General features: G+C 40.7%; 2 protein-coding genes and 1 long non-coding RNA gene across 8 annotated transcripts in view; all 3 read left to right on the top strand.

Annotated features, from left to right (window-relative positions):
- Positions 1-65: 65 nt before the first annotated feature.
- On the top strand, positions 66-5,738 carry LOC124057299 (zinc finger protein 664-like). Of its 2 annotated transcripts, none has more exons than XM_046385369.1 (2): positions 66-368; positions 528-1,972. In XM_046385369.1, the coding sequence occupies exons 1-2, from the start codon at positions 197-199 to the stop codon at positions 1,559-1,561; spliced, it is 1,206 nt and encodes a 401-aa protein (XP_046241325.1). In that variant the 5' UTR covers positions 66-196; the 3' UTR covers positions 1,562-1,972. The 2 variants fall into 2 exon arrangements, with proteins under 2 accessions (XP_046241325.1, XP_046241326.1); XM_046385370.1 differs by lacking the exon at positions 528-1,972 and adding an exon at positions 5,108-5,738 and having other exon boundaries at positions 72-368.
- Positions 5,739-5,969: 231 nt separating this feature from the next.
- On the top strand, positions 5,970-15,704 carry LOC124057297 (zinc finger protein 391-like). Of its 4 annotated transcripts, XM_046385365.1 has the most exons (5): positions 5,970-6,269; positions 7,609-9,984; positions 12,865-13,149; positions 13,781-14,325; positions 15,139-15,704. In XM_046385365.1, exons 1-5 carry the CDS (start codon positions 6,098-6,100, stop codon positions 15,247-15,249), a joined length of 3,489 nt encoding a protein of 1,162 aa, XP_046241321.1. In that variant the 5' UTR covers positions 5,970-6,097; the 3' UTR covers positions 15,250-15,704. The 4 variants fall into 4 exon arrangements, with proteins under 4 accessions (XP_046241321.1, XP_046241320.1, XP_046241324.1 ...); XM_046385364.1 differs by having other exon boundaries at positions 5,971-6,269; positions 13,781-15,704; XM_046385368.1 differs by lacking the exons at positions 5,970-6,269; positions 7,609-9,984 and adding exons at positions 11,630-11,988; positions 12,082-12,309 and having other exon boundaries at positions 13,781-15,704.
- Positions 15,705-17,391: 1,687 nt separating this feature from the next.
- Positions 17,392-20,301, top strand: part of LOC124057296 — a 103,363-nt gene continuing 100,453 nt past the window's right edge. For both annotated transcript variants that reach the window (XR_006843090.1, XR_006843089.1), the window contains exon 1: positions 17,392-17,631. This is a non-coding gene — a long non-coding RNA (uncharacterized LOC124057296). The remainder of the gene's footprint in view (positions 17,632-20,301) is intronic.

Below are 20,301 nucleotides of genomic sequence, written 5' to 3'. Positions count from 1 at the left end.
CCTTGGCCACCCTGAGAAAAAAAAGCGCTATAAGCAAGCGGAATGAAAAGCTAACTCACTTTCACTGACGGAACTTCTTAGTGTGACATCCGGCGGAAGTAAACACGACAGGTGCTATTTGCGTTAGCAGTATGGCTGCATGGAATAAGCTGTACGAGCCCGAGCGTAGATAAGTATTTCATGTAATTTAACAAAAATGTCTTCAGTTGAGCATTTGAGAGAGTTTGTCAGCGGGCGACTAACTGCTGTTGCTGAAGAAATATTCAGGGTTTTTGAAATAACCATCGTTGAGTACAAGAAAGAAATCGATCGTCAGCGCAGGCTGCTGGATATCGTTTGGAACCCTGAAATAAAGTTACACCGTATAGGTGTGTAAAACATGGTAACAGTAATACCACAAAACAGATTAATTCGATTTATATAGATTCACACATGCTTAAATGTTAACTGGCATTAGTTTGCTCGTATATCTGGGGGTTTATCTTCAGCGGTATCTTGTTCCTTGTGTTCTCTCTTGTTCCCCTCAGAGCTCCCACAGCAACAGGTTTGTACGGAGGAGGTTCTCGCTGACCAGCAGGTCTGGACCCAGGAGGGTAAATCCAGTCCTGATCAAGAGGACCCTGAACCTCCACGGATTAAAGAGGAACAGGAGGAACTCTGCACATGTCAGGAGGAAGAGCAGCTTGACCTGAAGCAGGAGACTGATACCTTTATGCTGACTCCTACTTATGAGGAAAGTGACCACAGTGAACCTGAATCAACAAGTGGCCGACAGCTCTTTTTTCACTACTCCCATGTAGGTGAGAGCCAGTATCAGAAAGGAGGCAGGCATGGAGACTCAGGATCAATTAGAGATGCAGAACCTGAACCAAAGACAACACATCACCAAAGCAAAAGTCCCAGTAACAATGTGTACAGCCCTAACATGTCAGAGATTCACAGTAATACTCGCACAGGTAAAATGTCTTACAAATGTGACACATGTGGAAAGATGTTTCAGTATAAGTCAAAACTGCAGAGACACCTGAGCGTCCACACAGGTGAGAAGCCGTACCTTTGCAACTTCTGTGGACAAAGATTTGGTTATATGTCAGCACTTAAAACTCATATAAGAATCCATACAGGTGAGAAACCATATTCATGCAAAACTTGTGGGAAAGATTTCATACTTAGCAGTGCCCTTAAAGTCCACATGAGAACACACACAGGTGAGAAGCCGTACCTTTGCAAGACCTGCGGGAAAAGATTCCGTACCATGCCACCACTGAAAAGACATATGAGGGTCCACACGGGTGAAAAGCCTTTTACTTGCAAAACGTGTGAAAAAAGATTCTGTCGGACTTCAGAATTGAAAACTCACTTAAGGATCCACACAGGCGAGAAGCCATACTCATGCAAAACATGCGGGAAAGCTTTCAGACTCAACAGTGTCTTGAAAGTCCACGTGAGAACCCACACAGGTGAGAAGCCGTACCTGTGTAAAACGTGCGGAAGTGACTTCACTTGTAGTAGTGGCTTGTTGGTCCACGTGAGAAGAGCCCACAGTGGTGAGAAGCCATAGCACTGCAACAGCTGTGGGGAGAGATATGTGTGTGGTTTGATAAGGCATTTAAGAGCACACACACTACAGGCAAGTATGTATCTGTATGCATACTTTGTTTTTTCCTTTGCATAATTGAATTACTTGCATAGCAACAGTATTTATTTGAAAAAATACTTTCCCCAGCCTTTGATCAATGTTTATTGCACAGTCAACATGTGTGACATGTTGTGTTAATATATATATATATTTATTTGTCTTTCTTTCCAGAATTTTTATACACTACTTAAGTTATATAAATGGATTGTGAACTCTGATGTTGAAGCTGAGAAACCCTCTTTAGTTGTGCTTGGGTTACTGATGGTGTTTAATCTCACAGGTGTTCTAACAATAAAGCTTTGTCAGGTGTTATTGTAAGAATACCAGATTCACGCTGAAGTCTATACTTGTTGTTCTTTTCAGAGTGAAAAATGCTTCTCTGTGTTGGATCATAACATGCAAGAAGTGCTTTCATGTTGCAGCTCACCAGCTGGAGGTTAAGTTTATTTACGATTTGATATTAGTTTGATCAGTGGAGCTGCCTCAGATTGAACAGGCATACGTTTAGTGATGGAATAAAACTAACTCAAATACTGTACTTAATGTACAACTTCAGTTGTCCTCAGCCAGTTCTGACTGCATGTGAACTCGGGACAGGTGTGAAATCTGAAACACTTTCAATTAATTAATTTAAGACATTTTACTTGCCTGTACTGTACCCTTTAGCACACTGCATTTACAGCCATAGTGTGCTAATTACATACATGCAGTAACTTAATTAGCTCATTACATATGCAGCCTTACTAAACTATCCAGCTCGGTTAAATAGGTAAAAATAAAACTTCATATTTCCTAAAGTGATTTCAGTAGTTTAACTTTATGGATGTAAAGGAATGTTAAATATGTGAAGTGACACTACAGTTAACTCCTTTAGAGTCCTTTGCACACTCGATGTTAGACTTTGTTATCTGGTGTCTCTGAGTTACCCACATTGTTTTGCTTCCTCCTGGTAGTGTGATTATATGTGATGCTGTATGATGAGGGACATACTGTATAGAGCTGAAAGAATGTGATGTTACTTTTCGGTATTTGACTGTGCCGATGTTTACATGTTTTACCAGTGCCAGTGCATCTGTGTGTGTCTGCCCTCCAAACTTGAGACAGGAGAAATGCTGCAGGGTTTATGCAGGAAACAGTCGACTAGTGGGTAAATCAAAGATCTCATGGAGACAATGTGGTGGCCAAATAACGGAGTATGAATTAAAAATTAAAAAGGATATTACTTACAAGGGCTTGGGAAGATGTCGTAAAAACATTGTTGTGAACACAGTTTGTTTGCAATTGATTGCATTCTGTTTCTATTGAATTTTTACACAGCGTCACAGCTCTTTGGAATTGGAGTGTAATTTAACGTCGCTTCAAAGATAATGAGAAAGACTTTGCCCAGATATCGGAAGGGACTTTTCTGTCATCCCAAAATATTGATGGAGACATGTACCTGAGAACAATGTGTCCAGTCACAAAGCCCTGGAAATCATATGGAGCAATCCTAGTTCAAAACCACCAGCAAGGACTGAGAGGTGGGGACTGAGTTTTTGGTACAGAAAGGGAGCCAAGAGCCCAGCTCACTGTAGTCTCCTGTCTCATACGGGTGCAGGGATCTTGTGCTTTTTCTCAGTAGTTCTAGTGTGAAAAAAAGGCTGACAGTCTGATCTAGATACAGCTCTTTGGACAGGAAGGACTAGCTGCTACATGTAAATGATATGCATCATGATGGCATAAATTGAAATAAAATGACACTGACGGGCCAGCATGGAAGTACTAATATTACACACACTCTGGTATTTCTGCTTAAACATTTAAATACTTATTCTATATCACAGTCCATTTATTTTTATTTCCACCGTTTGTTCAAAGCAGTAGGGAAAAGAGCACCAAAACGAACAAATGTGTGTCTTTGCTACTGCTACCGTTTAACACCTGAGTTTTTAATAAAATGACACCAATTTAAAGGGGAACAAAAAGCCCCCAGACGTTCACTGATGGAATTATAATAGAATTGGCCAAATACACAACCCATCTAGGGATTATCAGAGTTAGTTTGTTAGTTAGAGTTACTATTAGAAATTGGCTGCACTCTTGCATTGGAGGAACTGGAGGACAAAGAAGAAGAAGCATCATCATCATCACTTGCACGCATCACCTGTGGTTGCAAAAACTGGTATCGTGTGTGTGTGTGTTTCATCTGTTATGAAACAACAAGGTCTTCAGTCGAGTATTTGAGAGTTTCAGCTGCTGCTGTGGAAAAAATATTCAGACTTTTTGCATATAACCACCACGAGAAAGTGGAGTACGAGAAAGAGCTCGAGACTCAGTACAGACTGTTTGATTTTTTTTTTTTTTGGAAACCTGAAATACACACAATAGGTGTGTTTCTTTACCCTCGCTGTAGTGTTTCAATGTTTTTGTTCTCTGTCCCACCAGAGCTCCCACAGCTCTGAAATAAAGACTTGAAACTGTCTTTTCTTTTTAGTTCTAATCAGTGTCTAATTAAGTGCAACGATGAACACTCAGAGACTTTCTGTGAATCATCTCTTCTACTCTCTTTAAGCTGTATAACCTGTAGGTTGTATAACATGTTTGGAAACGCTAAGACTACGTGACTATGGCTCTATGGCTCAAGACAAGACAACACCCCATGTCAAGATGTCACCGCAGGACTACACCACATGACCTTGACCCTGACATGACATTTTTCCTTTACAAAGGTTCTCGCTGATCAGCAGCTTTCTAACCAGGACAGTAAACCCGGTGTGTGTCAGGAGCACCCAGAGCCTCCACAGATTAAAGAGGAACAGGAGGGAGAGCAGCAGTGGGAAAAGTTTTATTCAAAAAGTTTTATTCTCAGTTTCTCTCCTGTGCTCTGTTCATGTTAAGGGTGTGTGAAGAGATGCAGATGTGTGTGTGTTTGTCGTATGCTTTGTCAGAATTCACACCAAGTTTGGCAAGGTGGCACCTTCCTGCAGGGCGGTGAGCGACTTTAGAGAGTGAACCAGGACGGGGAGAAACGTTAACCGAGAACAAAGTCGTGAATCAGAGAGTTAAAGGTTAAAACCTAAAGCACAAATAAAGAGGCCCACACCTGCACACAACGGTCCAGATTTTGTGAGAGTCTCTGTGATGAGCATTTTTCACATTTGGCTGAGGATTAATTGTAATACTTGATCACTTAAAAAGTCTTTAAAATCGTGAAAGGGTCCATACAGGTGAGAAGCCATTTTTATGGAGATATACAGAGTTTTTACGAAAACAGTTGTCATGTTCGAGGAAGAGATCGATCGTCAGCGCAGAGTGTTGGATATCGTCTGGAAACATGAAATGAAGTTACACACGATGGATGTCTTAAACTTCTTTAATAACAAAAACAGGTTAATTATGTATAAACAAGTTTTTAAATATATAGGAACTAATTTGCTTGCATGCCTGGATTATTTTTAAATCATCACATTTTGTTCTCTGTCCCATCAGAGCTCCCACAGCAACATGTCAGTAAGGACGGAAAGGTTCACTCTGACCAGCATGTCTGGAACCAGGAGAGGAACTCCAGTGTGGATCAAGAGGACCCAGAGCTTCCACAGATTAAAGAGGAGCAGGAGGAACTCTGCACCAATCAGGATGGAGAGCTGCTTATCCTGAAGCAGGAGACTGAAGCCTTTAAGTTGAGTTCAGCTTACGATGAGAGTGAAAACAAGGAAAATCAGACTCTATTTTTGGATTCTGGTCAAACTCTGAGTGCAGCAGAGAGAAAACCTCAGTCCAGCTTATTCAGATGAGTGGACACAATCTGAATCTAACAGAAAACATTCTGTTTTCACTCAACAGAAGGAAAGAGTGGCCGTGACCAGCATGTTAAAACGCTCAAGGTGCAGTACATGTGCGCCATTTGTGGGAACAGTTTCAAATTTGGGGCATACTTGAAAACGCACATGAAAATTCACACAGGTGAGAAGCCTCTGTGGAAAGGACTTTTCTTTCAGCTCATCTCACACAGGGGAGAAGCCTTATGAATGTTCACTGTGTGGGAAAAGATTTAACGCCAGCACAACATTGAAAGTCCACTACAGAATACATACGGGTGAAAAGCTAAAAGCCATGTAAAATCAAGCAAAATATCAGTAATGTAAAAAAAATCTTCAGATGACAAGTGTTGGAAATTCCTTGTAGAGTATTTAAGGTAATTTATTTAGGGTTTATCCAGTTGTTTATCGGTGCTCCTTTTTGTTTTGTTAGTATTTATATTCTGTAGAGGTATTAGAGATATGGTACAGTGTTCGTTCACACTCCAGATCAATGGGTGGCGGTAATGCACCCGAAAGCTGTTTGCCAACCGCCAGTTTAAAAACCAGTGAAGAAGAAGATCACAAGCGGAAATAAACAAACCTGGAAACTCAATTCCAGTTAGCATAGAGAGTTTGATTAAGTTCTTGCAAGAAAAAGTATTTCAGTTACAATTCAACAATGTCATCGGTTCAAAGTATGAGACAGTTTGTCTGTGATCGGCTAACTGCGGCTGCTCAAGAAATATTGGGAGCATTTGAAAAGAAATTAGAAGATTACGAGACAGAAATAGCCCGTCAGCGCAGACTGTTGGATTCAGTTTTCACAGCTGAGATAAAGTTACAACGAGCAGGTTGGAAAAAACCCAACTTCTTGTCTAATGAAGCTAGTTTGGTGTCAAACGCTGCAATGTATTTGCCCTTTCGCAATTCCTAGCTACGCTGAGTATCAGCGTGTAGACAGACCAGTCTGACAGGTGTAACAGTCGTTAGGTTTCGAGAAAACAGCTGAAAAAGGATTATAGTTGGGCCCGTGTCACTAAGAGGCTTAAGGCGCTGGATGTGTCCAAATTTGTACTATACTTTAATATGATTATTTTTAACCAAATACTTTCACTAAACAGTATTTTTATTTGTTATTTCCCGTCAGTTTTACTGAGGATGAATGAAGCAATTGTTGAGAGTAATTAACAGACAGAAAAGTCACAAAGCAGGAGAGAGAGCTGTTTTCTGATCTAGGAAAAAGTTGTCTTTTTTAGATACATGATTTTAACAAACACATGATGATCTTATAGAATATGATGTATTGCTGTGGATTAAACTAATCAATAGTTTTACTCAGTAAAATGCAACATGAAGCAGGAATATTAATCAAAAACTTAACAGTGAAACACTGACAACCGGATGCAGAACTTTTACTTGTAGTTGAGTATTGTAAGTGTAGTACTTTAGTTAAGTAAATAATCTTACTACTTCACCCCACCACTGAAAGTATCGAGGGTCATGTTCATTTCAGTCGATACAGAGATGACTGTGTTCACATGCAAGCTCAGTTATTGCTTTGATTTCTCCCGTAGGAGCTTTTCTATTCAGTATTTGGAATGATAGTTAGCTTTGTTCACAATTTGTATCAATCCTCTACATCGATAAGGAAAGCAAGCAGGTTCTGACCTGAATGCTTCAAAGTTTCAACCCAAATCAGCTTTTCAGGGTTAATACATGTTGTGTAGGCTGCACTGAAAAAGAGGCAAAGAACTGACAGAGCTGCTTTATAATGTTAACCTCATTACAAGATAACCAGATTGAAGAAAGTGGCAGTAAACATTATGGAGAATCATTCAACCTGGTGCTGTTATTACAGGATCATCAAAAGTAATTAACTGAGTGCAATGTGGTCTGTAAAATTTCATAATTCCAGATTTTGTCTCTGTGGTACAGTTGTAGATACAAGCACTTGGGACATGTCTTAAATTTTTGAGGTTATTGTAACTGCGTAACATCCTACTTTAATTTGTTTTGTCTAAAAAGTGTAACGGGAAAAATCCAGCTGGTACAAAAACTGTGGCATGTTTTTACTTGATGGAAAATGATTATGTTTTCAGTTTTGCGCTATTCATTGTAGACTTCATGAAAACACAACTGTCTAAACTTATGTACAGCCATTCATGACTGTCTTTTTGTATTTCCTTGTAGAGCTCACACAGACATCTGTCAGTATGGAGCAGAATGTTCTCCTGAACCAGCAGCAGCACTGTACCCAGCAGACCAGCCCCAGTCTTGCCCCACCCATTATTTCACAAATTAAAGAGGAACTTGAGGAAATGTGTGTCAGTCAAGAACGCCAGCAGCTGACAGAGCAACGGGAGATTCACGCCAGTAAGCCGACTCCAGCTTGTGAGGAGAATGTCCACTGTGATCAGTCCCAAGCTTTGGACCAAATGGCGAATAAGGATTGTCCATCTAGAAACTTGAACAAAAATACATTATCTGGATCTGACAAGGAGAGTTCTGCTGCATCAGAGCCAAACAGTGACCACCAGCTTATCCTAACTTGCACCCATGGAAGTACAACACCAGCTAGAAATGCTGAGCCAGCATCATATGAGAAAAGCAATGAGGAGAACACAACATCGGCTTCAAGTACAGAGCAAACGACAGTTAACAAAAGCAATGATGGGAACACAATACCATGTGGAAGTACTGAACCTAAACCAAATAAGGAATGTTACAATAACACCACAGCAGCTAGTGGCACAGAGCTAACATCAAAAGAGACACATAATGATGAGAATCCAACATCAGAAGGAAGTCGTGAGTCAGCACCTAATAAGAAAAGCCAAGATGAGAACATAACATCAGCAAGTACTGAACTAACATTAAATCTGAAGACAACATCAAAAGGAAACAGTGATCCAGTACTTGATAAGACACATTATGATGATGACACAAGATCATCAATTAGAATTACTGAGCCAACACCGCAGAATAAACCAGATTATGGAGGAACAACACCACAGAAGAAATGTAATGATAAGACCACAACAAGTGGAGGCACAGAGCTCATACCAAACGAGAAACCTAAGGATGAGATACCAACATCAAAAGGAAATAGTGAACCAGTGCTAAGTGAGAGAGGCCAAGATCGCAGACCAACCTCCACTGGAAACATTGAGCAAACACTAAATAAAAGATGTAACAATGAGAAGACAACATCAGCTAAAAGTACTGATCAGGCAGCAGACAGAAAGCCCAATGATGAGAAAGTAGCACAAACATTAAGTACTAAACCAGCACCCAATAAGCACAATGGTGGGAACACAACTTTTACTGGAAGTAATGAGCCAAAACCAAATGAGAACTGTAACAGGGAGAACACAACATCACCTACACGTACTGAGCCAATGACCCAGAGGAAAGGTGACAGCAAGACCACAACATCACATGTAGGCCTCAAACAAACACCAAATGAGAAATGTAATGGTGAGGACCCAACACCAAAAGGAAACAGTGAGGCAGCATTAAATAGGAGAAGCTCAGATGGGAGACCAGTCTCAAACGACAAGACAACATCAGCTACAAGTACTGAGACAAAAGCAAAAAGAAAGCCAAATGATGCTAAAGCAACACCCAGTAGTTGTGGGGAAACAACTTCTGGAAGTATTGAGCCAACACAACATAAGAGTTCAAACACTGAGATCACGACATCAGCTAAAAGTACTGAACCAACACCGCATAGGAAATCCAGCGATGGGAAATTAACATCCACGGCAAGTACTGAGTCAACACAGCAAAATAAGAAACATAATGATGAGTTAACACCAAAGAAGAAACCCAGCAGTGGAAATACAGTGCATACAAGAGGCAGGTCAACACGTTATAAGAGACAAAATGACAGTACCACAACATCAAATGGAAGTACTGACCCGAGGCCAAATAAGAAACCCAAGAATGAGAATACAACATCAAATGGAAGCAAAGAAGGAACACAAAGTGAGCAATGCAAGTATGAGAGCACAACACCAAAAAGGAAAAATGAGAACAAATCAGATAATAGTATGCAAGATACTAATGACCCCTACATGTGTGACATGTGTGGTAAAGTGATGACTAATTTCAAGAATTACAAATTTCACATGAAATCGCACACTGTTGAAAAGACTTACAAATGTGAAACTTGTGGGAAAATGTTCCGGGAGAGCTGGGATTTGAATAAACACGTAGTAATCCACTCTGTTGAGAAGCCTTTCAAATGCAAGGTTTGCGGAAACGGATTCAACCGTCGTTATAACCTCGACCTGCATGTTCGCGTTCACACCGGGGAAAAGCCGTTCAAATGTGACACCTGTGATAAAAGCTTCAGCTCATGCGTGAATATGAAGAAGCACATGAGGATTCACACAGGCGAGAAGCCTTACACCTGCAGGGACTGCAGGAAGGAGTTTGCAGATTCTTCTGCTTTCAGGAATCATCTGCGAGTCCATTCTGGGGAGAAGCCCTTTGAGTGTTCCCTTTGCAAGAAAAGATTTACTACTGGGACAACTTTGAAAAGGCACACCAGAACACACACAGGTGAAAAGCCATATAAGTGCAGTGAGTGTGACAAGGTGTTTGGTCGTAGGACTGACCTGAAAGTACACATGAGGACACATACTGGGGAGAAGCCGTACAAATGTGGTACTTGTGGAGAGAAGTTCTCCAACTGGTTAAAACTTAACAGACACAAGAGCGTCCATGCAACTGATGCAAGAAGCTCACCTGTCTGCATTTGATAAGCAATACTTGTGGTTAAAGTGGATGGATCGCTTAGGTAGAATTGCTGCAGATAAAAGGATTTTTTTTCTTTTTACTTCAAAGTCTTTATTGCAAATAAAATGACCATGTCTTGTTGGGCTGCAGGAACCAAGACAGCTCAATGAAGTGCAGTACAGGAAAGATGGAGCAAATCATTGCACAGATTTTTAGAATATCACAATTTCAGCCTTGATGTATTCAGAATATTTTCACTGCTAGTGATACAAAGTTGTCCTGGAATGTGAGCTTGTATTTACTTGACTGGGAAATATGGTTCTTTAAGTCACTTTGTGTTGAGCAAAAGTTCATCCAGCTTTAACGTTTATGTTAGACAGCGCTTTCTTTTTGTTTGTTTTTTGATTGATTGTTTTTTGGTTTTTTTGATTGCAATGAATGGGTGAGCTGCATTTTTGGTTGCAGTGCTGATATGGTAATGTTGGTCTGAGCACAGTCTTATCGATGGTAATTTTGGATGTTACCATGGTAACTTTCAGAGACTAGTATTTTAGCGTTACAGTGTCTGGTATTTACCAAAAATTCTGAATGGTGGGAGTCTAGTGAAATAGAAATCTGAGGTGATCTGCCTGCATCTGAAGTGTGGAAGAATCTGCCTACTTCCATAGTCACTCTTGGATCTCTTCCTTTTATGCTTGTTATCAATGTATAGAGTAAAGACAAGAGTTGTACAGAGGAATATTAGTGAACACTAAACATTTTGATGAACATGCATCACAAAATCACTTTTGTAATTTCACAGTTTTGGACCTTGCACAGTTCAATGGCAGCTGCATGCACAGAAATGTGGACATTTATCCACTGTGTCATTGTTTTAGTGAGAGTTGGTGTTAACTGATTGCACTAGGTGAATGAGGAGAAGAAACACTGCTTCTATGCTGTCTAAATGCCTTTGTGCCTTAACTTCTTGAAACGGGGTTTGCTTGAGCATCTTCCGATCTACAGCACAGCTGTTCTGTCAAACCCACAAACTCTTAAATAAATTTTAATTACCATTTTTTTCCTAATGTGATATGGTTGTAATGTTATTGCCTGCAATAACATTTTGGGCATCTGTTGAACAAACACGAATTGTGAGTCACTTGTTGCAGGTATAAACGTGCCAGTCATGAAGTTGCCACGAGTGCCACAAGACAGTGAAAAACTGACTTGACTTGGAAAAGTGACTTTTGCTTGTGCTTAGACCTACACGATATGTCTCTCTGTTGTTCCTGTGCCTGTGTTTCTGTGTGAGGGGGAAAATTATAAAGTGGATGTATAAGTAAGCCCTGGTGCCTCGTTTATAAAACAGACTTGCAATCAAGTTTTGATCTTAAGTAGGACTCAAGTAGAAAACCACGTTTAAGTAGTTGTTTATAAAACCTTACTTTAACATGATCTATTATTTTAATAATCCTACCCCTATGGCCAATATTCAATAATGGCTTTTGGCCAGTGGTTAAGGATACTCTGGTTGATAAAGGGGAAGGAGAAATATAATCTAAAAAGGGATGTAAGAGAGACAACAAAAAGCGACCATAATCCAAAGTTCCAGAAATCCATAAACGCTCAGAGTGAAAAATGTGAGGGAGGATGTTAAGCTTAAGGTTTGATCATACAGATTTCAACAAGACTGTGTTCTTAGTGGGTAAAGTAGGTCAGAAGAATGCCATCAGTACAAAACAAAAAAGGCCCAGGTAGACAGGTAAGAGCGTAATACAGAGGAATTACTGGCGAGGAGAGAGGAGTTCAGGAGGCTCGGAAAGCTGAATTTTTGAAGGACACAAGGTTATAAGACACCATCTAGCTTAATTTAGTTTTTTTATAATAGTTAATTAATATTTTTTTCTTACAGTAATATAAAAAAATATATTGTTTCAGCATACTCCGACACAGTAGATGGCGGCAAGCGCCTTCAAAATTAAGCAGTTAAACGAAAAGAAGGAGAAGAAAAACGGGTGGAAAAAATGGGCGACCTGGATAGCGAGAAGTTCATGTTGGAACAACAACATCGGGAATTTTATAATAAGAGCCTGAAAGCCTACGGAGATATTACGAGAGAAGCTGACATATGGCAGACAAACAGCACAGAGCTCAGTGGAATAAAAGGTGGGTTTTACAGAAAGTGAGATAAGCTAAGTTAGCTTAGCGAGCTCTCTGGCCAGCTAACTTATTTCTTTGTTTGTTTGTTGTTTAGCAACATTTCGGCATTCATATTTCTCTGCCTTGCCATTCCCACCGACTTTTTTCTGGTTGTTTTCCGTGCTGACCTAAAGTTGTTGTCGGTCTGCCGTCTATCATCCGCATGGATTAATGTGAATGCACCTCCATCAGCTGCACCAAATTGTCTTTTTACGTGTCAGTGCAAAATACAGGAAAGACGACATAATCATGTCTCACCATTGACTTTGTGGATAGCAGTTTTGGTAGGACAGAAACTGTTTCCGTACCGTTTGGAGAAGAGAGGAGTTAGTTTGTTGAAAGCGAAGTTATTTTCTATTGACAAGGTGAATTTATTTTACAGTCTGTGTCTGCTGATATTCAATAGGTGGCCTGATAATTTCCACACAGTCCCTAAAAATGGCTTAAGGTCTGACTAACTACAAATTACTGGCAGTAAAACATTTTGAAACATCTTTAATGTTCCTTGTTTTGTCCCTCCAGAGCTCCCACAGCAACATGTCTGTAAGGAAGAGGAGGAGGAGGAGGAGGTTCTCGCTGACCGGCAGCTCTGGAACCTGGAGAGGAACTCCGGTGTGGATCAAGAGGACCCAGAGCCTCCACAGGTTAAAGAGGAACAGGAGGAACTCTGCAGCTGTCAGGAGGAAGAGCAGCTTGACCTGAAGCAGGAGACTGATACCTTTATGTTGTCTTCTACTTATGAGCAAAGTGACCACCAGGTCCTCTGTAACTACTCTCATGCAGATGAGAGCCAAGATCAGAAAGGAGGTAAGCGTATTCACACAGGTAAAATGTCTTTCATGGTGGGAAGTTTGACATGTAGAAAAGCTTTTAAGTGTAAGTTTACATGCTATGTGTCCTTTAGAACATACATGAGTATAGGAAGCCATGTTCTTATGGCATACGGTGAGACATCAGTATTTAAGGTTCATGTAAGAAATCACCCTGGTGAGAAGCCGCATTCTGCAGTACTTGTGGGAACAGAATTTGCAGAGTATTGGAATTATCAAGGCATATGAAAATGTATACAATAAAGTAGCTTTTGTTTGAACCACAACAAGTCAGGAAACGCATACATACAGCACTAGTGGTAAAGGTTTTTCTCAAATCTCAAAATGGTCAGTTAGGGGTGGGGAATCTGGCCACAAAAAATAATGTCACAGTATATTTAATCACAGTCATAATCTACAATCTAAATTGCAATTTTTTAGCCGCTATAACCAGACTTGAAGTCTCCTATGAATTTGTCCATTTGCACCATTTAAACATAATATTTAATGAAAGACAGTTCTTCTTTGGCACAAACTCCTTCTCTGCCATGTGGCTAGTTTAAGCTCATGTTGCATTGTTTCTGTCACCCAAGGTAAAGCAACATTCCTTTTGTTCTCTGTCCTTTCAGATCTCCTGCAACAACATGTATGTAAGGAGGAGGAGGTTTTCTCTGACCGGCAGCAGGAACAGGACAGGAACTTCAGTCTGGATCAAGAGGACCCTCAGTCTCCACAGATTAAAGAGGAACAGGAGGAACTCTGCACCAGTCAGGAGGAAGAGCAGCTTGTCCTGAAGCAGGAGACTGATAGCTTTATGTTGACTCCTACTTGCAATCACACTAAATTCAATAATCAAACTCTGCTTTTAGATCCTGAACGAACTCAGTGGAGTGCAGCAGAGGAAGATCCTCTTGACAAAATCCGTATTAAATGCGTAAAGTCTGAATCTGACAGGATGAATTCTGGAGTGTCAGGACCAAACAATGACCAGCAGCACCATGAAGCCTCGGCACCAACGACGAATACCGAAGTGAAGAAGAAACGCAGCGCAGAGAATACATCAGTTACAAGTGCTGAGCGAAAACAGAAGAAGAACCCAAGGAACATAACATCAACAAGAAGCACTGAGACAGAACAAGAGAAGAAAAATGAAGATGGAGATGAAAGATCAGCTGTAAGTATTGAGCCTGACCCAAAAATCAGAATTTACAAATGTGACGATTGCGGTAAACCCTTTTCTTACTTGAAAAATTTGAAAGTTCACATGAGAATCCACACTGGTGAAAAGCCTTTCAAGTGCAGCCACTGTGAAAGGATGTTCATACATCAGTCTATCTTGAAACGACACATAAAAACTCACACAGGAGAAAAGCCCGTCCAGTGCAGCCTATGTGGGAAGAAGTTCGCCCAGGTCACCGAAGTAACTAAACACATGAGAACTCACACAGGTGAGAAGCCGTACGTCTGCAACACCTGTGGGAAAAAATTCAGCTGCGGCGCTAATATGAAGAGGCACATGAGGATTCACACAGGTGAGAAGCCTTACACCTGCAGCTACTGCGTAAAGGAGTTCACAGATTCCTCGTCGCTGAAGTACCACCTTCGAGTGCACACAGGGGAAAAGCCTTATGAATGCCCTGGATGTAGGAAGAGATTTACACTTAGCGCGACTTTGGCAAAGCACGTTAGAACCCACACAGGTGAAAGGCCATATAAGTGTAACACCTGTGGAAGCAGTTTTTCCCAAAAACCAGACTTGACAACACACATTAGGATCCATACAGGGGAGAGACCATTCAAATGCAGTGTCTGTGGAGAAGGGTTCATAAGCAACGCAAAACGCAAGAATCACATGAGAGTTCATACAGACGTTTCATTGAGCAGTTCGTGAAAGACGTGACTGTGCTTTATGGATCTTGTGAAATGTTTTTGTCACGTTAAAGCACTGAACTTACTGATCTTGGAGGATTTTGTCTTGGTTTTACAGAAATGTATGTCTGACCTCTTGCACCTAAACAATGACTGGAAAGTGGAAGTGGATTCAGAGACAGATCCGTTGCTGGACCTGGACTCAACTGCTGTCAAGGGTCTTAACTGAATTTTGAGACGAGTGGCAGGGTGCACTGCTGCAAAACTTGAACAATGTATCATTGGTGGTGCAATGTGGGCAAACAAGAGCCCATAAAAGACTATTTATCTGTGAGTGACACAGTTTTGTCAGTATTAGTTTAATTTAAAACACTCCTTGGTCAACACAACAAATGCCTCTTTTGTCAGAAAAAAAGCAATCATTCCATGGTTGTTGTTGGTTTATTTATTTGCACTGTTAAATTTTTGTATTTTTGAATAGGCAGTATTGTGTGCGTGTGTTAAAGTGTGAAGTGTGAGTACATGTGTGGGCTGTTTCTGCTTTTCTGCTGCTGTCAGCTTCTTGTAGTGGCTAAAAGTTTTTGTTTTTGCTTGGCAAAGATTTTCTCATAATTTATTTGCGTCTACCTCATTTAAAGTGTAAAATGACACGTTAACAAGTTAAATAAAGTCCCTCAGAAATCATGCTGCTCATCCGTGTCATATTGTTACAGACTTAGAGAAATCTTTGAGCACCCAAGACTCAATTAAAAAAAACACAAAAACAACATTCTGCTATCTAGTAGGCATTCATGTACTCGCATCAGTGTTCATTATTTTGACAGGCTACATACACATCTTTATTTCTTTACTTTTAGCTTACATATTGCTCTAAATTGTAAAGTCAATTTTCTCATAAGGATTTAAATCTGTAACATGAATATTCACTCTTATATAATCAAGTTGGCGATTGCCAAAAGGTAAATTTCACAGGACATTTTATAGAACTGAACTGAGCTTTCTTAGAGAGAATAAAGAAGTTTTCAAGTTGTCGGATTAACTTGGATATTCTGCTCTTGAAGTAACCCTCAGATGTTGTAGTCGTAGGCTCAGACGGGTAACAGTGGTCGCAATTAAAACCTGAGACGCTGACACAAAGTTTGATTTGCCTTGTGGTTGAAGCTTACCATTACCACGCAACCAAATAAGGTATGTTTTCATTTTGTTTTTCTTCTCCAGAGATGTTGCGTCCAGAATCTGATAACCTAACAGGAATATTCCACTCCCTGTGCTCGCCGTTCCCTTCATCTTTCCTTCTCTTCTGTTATATATACACACACGCAATCAAAGGCTCACTCCTTGCAAAAATATTATTGTAGTGCCGAGGTTGCTGTCAGATACCAAAAGAAGTGTATATGCATGTCTAAAGTTGCAGTTTCATGGGAATATACAAAGTGATAATAGATGATTACAATGGAAGAAAACCGCAGGATTTGTCTCTTGTGTGTCAGACCACCTACCTACTGCTTTGTACTGTACATTTATCACCCTGTGTCACAGCGGTTAATCAGTGGGTCGTGGTTCCAGACCTGCAGTGGCTCGACTATCATTTTGGGCCATTAGCAGCTCACAGGTGGGTTCATAAATCACTGAGATTGTGTTTGCACAGCTGGTTGCTCACACCAAACCTCCACCGCCACATCATTTTCAAACAGTCACATATCTGACACTATCCTGGATGACTTGTGGTACTTTGTAAAGTTTCATTATCTGAACAAAGTCTCCAAAATGTAGCACATTAAAGTGCATTTTTCCTTCCATACTGTAGAACTAGACCACATTTGTCTACCAAAGGAAAATAACCTTAATGATCACATTTAATCCCTCAGAGATGTTTGTGAAAGACCCGCAGTATCCTAAGGGACTCTTTCCACCCTTTTTACAGACTACAGACCATTGACTACTGACCCCTGCCACAGTGTTAGGTCAGTCACCACCAGGGGGCGCTGCTCGTCCCTCAGCCTGTCTGACTGTTGAACATACAGTCACACAGAAAGTCAGCCACTTCACATTATTTTGATCGCTCTATTTGTCTTTAGAAAATATCTTACTTTATTATTTTACTCTGCCTTATACACACCATTTTTCTAACTCATTTACTGCACTCATGCCTTTCTCAACTCACCCTTCAATCAACATTTTTACATTGCTTTTGTTGTTCCGAGAGACGCTCGTTTCTATCAGCTGCGTTTATGAGGCCTGATAATACAAAATAAACGTTCTGATCATGTGGCTTTTGTTACAATTAATACAACATCACCTATACTAAAAAAAAAAAAACATCATACCGTAGTATATACAGTCTGCTGTGTGTGACCTGTGACCTTTGCATGGCGGGCCATTTGAGCTCCTGCTGCAATGCGCATTCGCAAAGTTTGTGAGGCTTAACTCACGATCAGTGGCAGGCCAACCCGTCAGCAGTCAGAGCCTGTAAGTTATGAAGAAATAACCCACTTTCATAACGTATCCCACGCTCACGAGTGCTTAAAGCGGTGTTACGTTCACCTGTAGCAGCTTTGCGTCACACTCTTTCCTTCCTTCCTGTTGAGGTGCTAAAGATCAGCTGCTTCAGGTAAGACTGCTTCTCGTGTGCCAATATGCAAACCCATGTACGAAATGCACGTCCTTGTCTTTGTTCTGTAAGTGCCTGTGGTGTTGACACGACGGTGGCCTGTTTGTAAACTGTGCGGTTGGTGATGCTGTTGGCTGTTTCGCATACGCTGGCTCATCGTTTCTGCTTTGATGCTGGCGCCTGTGTGCCGTGCCTCCATTGCTAGTGGATTTATGGTGAATTCATTTCCTGTGGCTGAGACTGTTTTTTTTTTTTTTCTTCACTTTGTTCGTGGACTGCATCACGCTTTCAAGCTGCTGGTTTAACATAGTGGTACATCCATGTCAGAGTATTTAGGATTGTATTGATTGATTGGAAGTTGTTCACAGAATAAATCAAACCTGGGTCCCTAGTCGTTGAGGACTCTAATTTGGTTTTATTGTGAAGCTGATTTTTCTTGCCTGCAATCCATTCGCATAATTGTTCTCCCTGTAATATTGGCTTCAAGGGAAACTAAACATGGTGTTCATCACACACGCTGTCTGCTGCTGTACTGCTGCTACATTCAGCCACACTCATCTCCATATTCATGTGCTGATGGTCATCTGCTGCGTGCTGCAACATCTTAAATTGGAGGACGTTACCTTCTGCCCTCCATGATTTCATGCTAGTTCAAATGTGCATGTTGATGATTATTTGCTGCTTGTTTTGGCCTTCTTCTGTTGCACGTTGCTTTCGAATGTATTTGCTGCTGCACTACGCATGTGCACGCCGTGAGGCCACAGACGCTCCTGCTGCTGCTGCTGCTGGTGCTCACATGGCATTTCAGCAGCATACACCTGTAGTTCCCTTGGGTGGAGATTATTATTTCTTATTATCTGCTGAGCTTAGCTAGGTTTTTACATATGGTTATGGAGTCACAAGGTCAGAGACTCCATACACAGGGAAACTGTCTGCACTTTATAATCTCATTTCAAAACCCACTTTTGCAGAGTGGCTTTTCACCTGGTCATGGATTTTGTTGTTTTGCTCTGGTGATGTTTTATTTGTTGTTGTTTCTTTACTGTGTCATTTAATTTTCAGCTACTTGTTTTAACCTCATGCAGCTCTCTTCAGTGCTGCTCGTGTTCGCTCACTTTCTTTAGGTGCTGTAACGCTTTGTGCCTCCGTTTGGAAAGTTTCCTGTGAATGTGATGATTAGAGCAGATCTTCCACAAACAAAGGCGTATCCTCAAAAATGCGCTAGTTTCAAGCCTGAAGGGCAGCAGCTGAGAGTATGGTAATGGTAATTTTTCCGCAGCACAGAGGAAGCACATAGCACAGAGGAAATGCTTCACTTTAGTCAGAACTAAAGTGAAACAAGACAAACAAAGGGATAACTGAGTGAAACTTTACCGTAATACTCAGATATGAGCAACAAATTGGGAGTGCTCAGCAAGGTGTTAATGTAATCATAAAGAGATCTCAGAAACTTTAACAACATCAGTCACTCTGTCTCGTTTCTCGTGAAGCTCAGTCGGCTGGAGCAGCCTGTCACGCAGTACATTGTCTGCCTGACATTTTGTTCTTCAGCACAAAATGTTTTCTCGTTAACGCTGTGGAAATTGCATTTGGCCATCTGGACTGGAAGCAGAGTTATTGTCTCACAGTGGTGCCAGCAGAGCCCCTTATACCAAACAACTCTGTACTAAACTCAGACGCTGTCCATCTTTACCTTCTGTCAGCTCTGTCAGTCATTCTTTCTCTTATTCTCTCTCTCTTTCTCACACACACACACACACACACACACACACACACACACACACACACAAAGAGTAAATTTCAATGGGAATTTCCCTGTCTATAACATACTTTCCAACAAGGCTATTGGGTCTAAAATGGACACATAAAAAGATTTAAAAAAAAAAAAAGTATGTCTGTATATTTAACCAAATTACATAAAAGCTTAAATGGATTTGTGATGAAACCCTGAGCTCAAAAACCATGTCTGTGAAATCCATCATGGTTTTCACAAGCTTTCCCTGGTGATTAGCATTGGCTGGAGCGTTGGCGTGCACTGCAAATCAAAACCATATTCATTCTGGTCCGACGCGCTTGTGTGCTCGCCGAAAGTGTCTCAGTCACTAACCCCGTGATTTATAAACGTTTATCTCACCACAGTGGCCAAATCAAAGGCCTGGGAAAGGGGAACAAATTAACAGAAAGGTATTTAGCTTTTCTTAGAGACCTAATTTTGCAGACCACAGTATTCATAAAGCCACAGTGCATAATTATGTTTTTATAGCTGTATAAACTATAATGTTACCTTGTAATTTCATGGTTACAAATGTAGCAATTTTGAGACCCCAGTCTTGCTTTGGCTTTGTTTGTTTGCGTTTCTGTGTAAGAAGTTATGCATGTTTGGAAAAACTGCGCTCTAATTTTCACAGGATGTGGGATTTTTGTAGATGTTACACTTGTGTCTAGAAGGCCCATGAATCTGAATCTGGAGAGGCAGGTGTGCAGTGGATATTGGCAGGTAGATTAGTGGCTGAAACTATTGATCACGCACTGTTGGTAGTATAATATTCTGAAATAGCGCTTGCTTAGACTGTGCCGAAGCAAAAAGTCTCACTCTGACAAGCACCAGAAATGCATGTCTCTATTTTATCTTGAGTCAACATTTCAGCTACAGTATAACGCTGCGCTGAC

This window comes from Scatophagus argus, chromosome 4 (assembly GCF_020382885.2).
Source record: "Scatophagus argus isolate fScaArg1 chromosome 4, fScaArg1.pri, whole genome shotgun sequence".
Lineage (NCBI taxonomy): Eukaryota > Metazoa > Chordata > Actinopteri > Scatophagidae > Scatophagus > Scatophagus argus.
The sequence above is the reverse complement of the archived record's forward strand: the minus strand, read 5'-3'. Positions and strand labels throughout refer to the sequence as shown.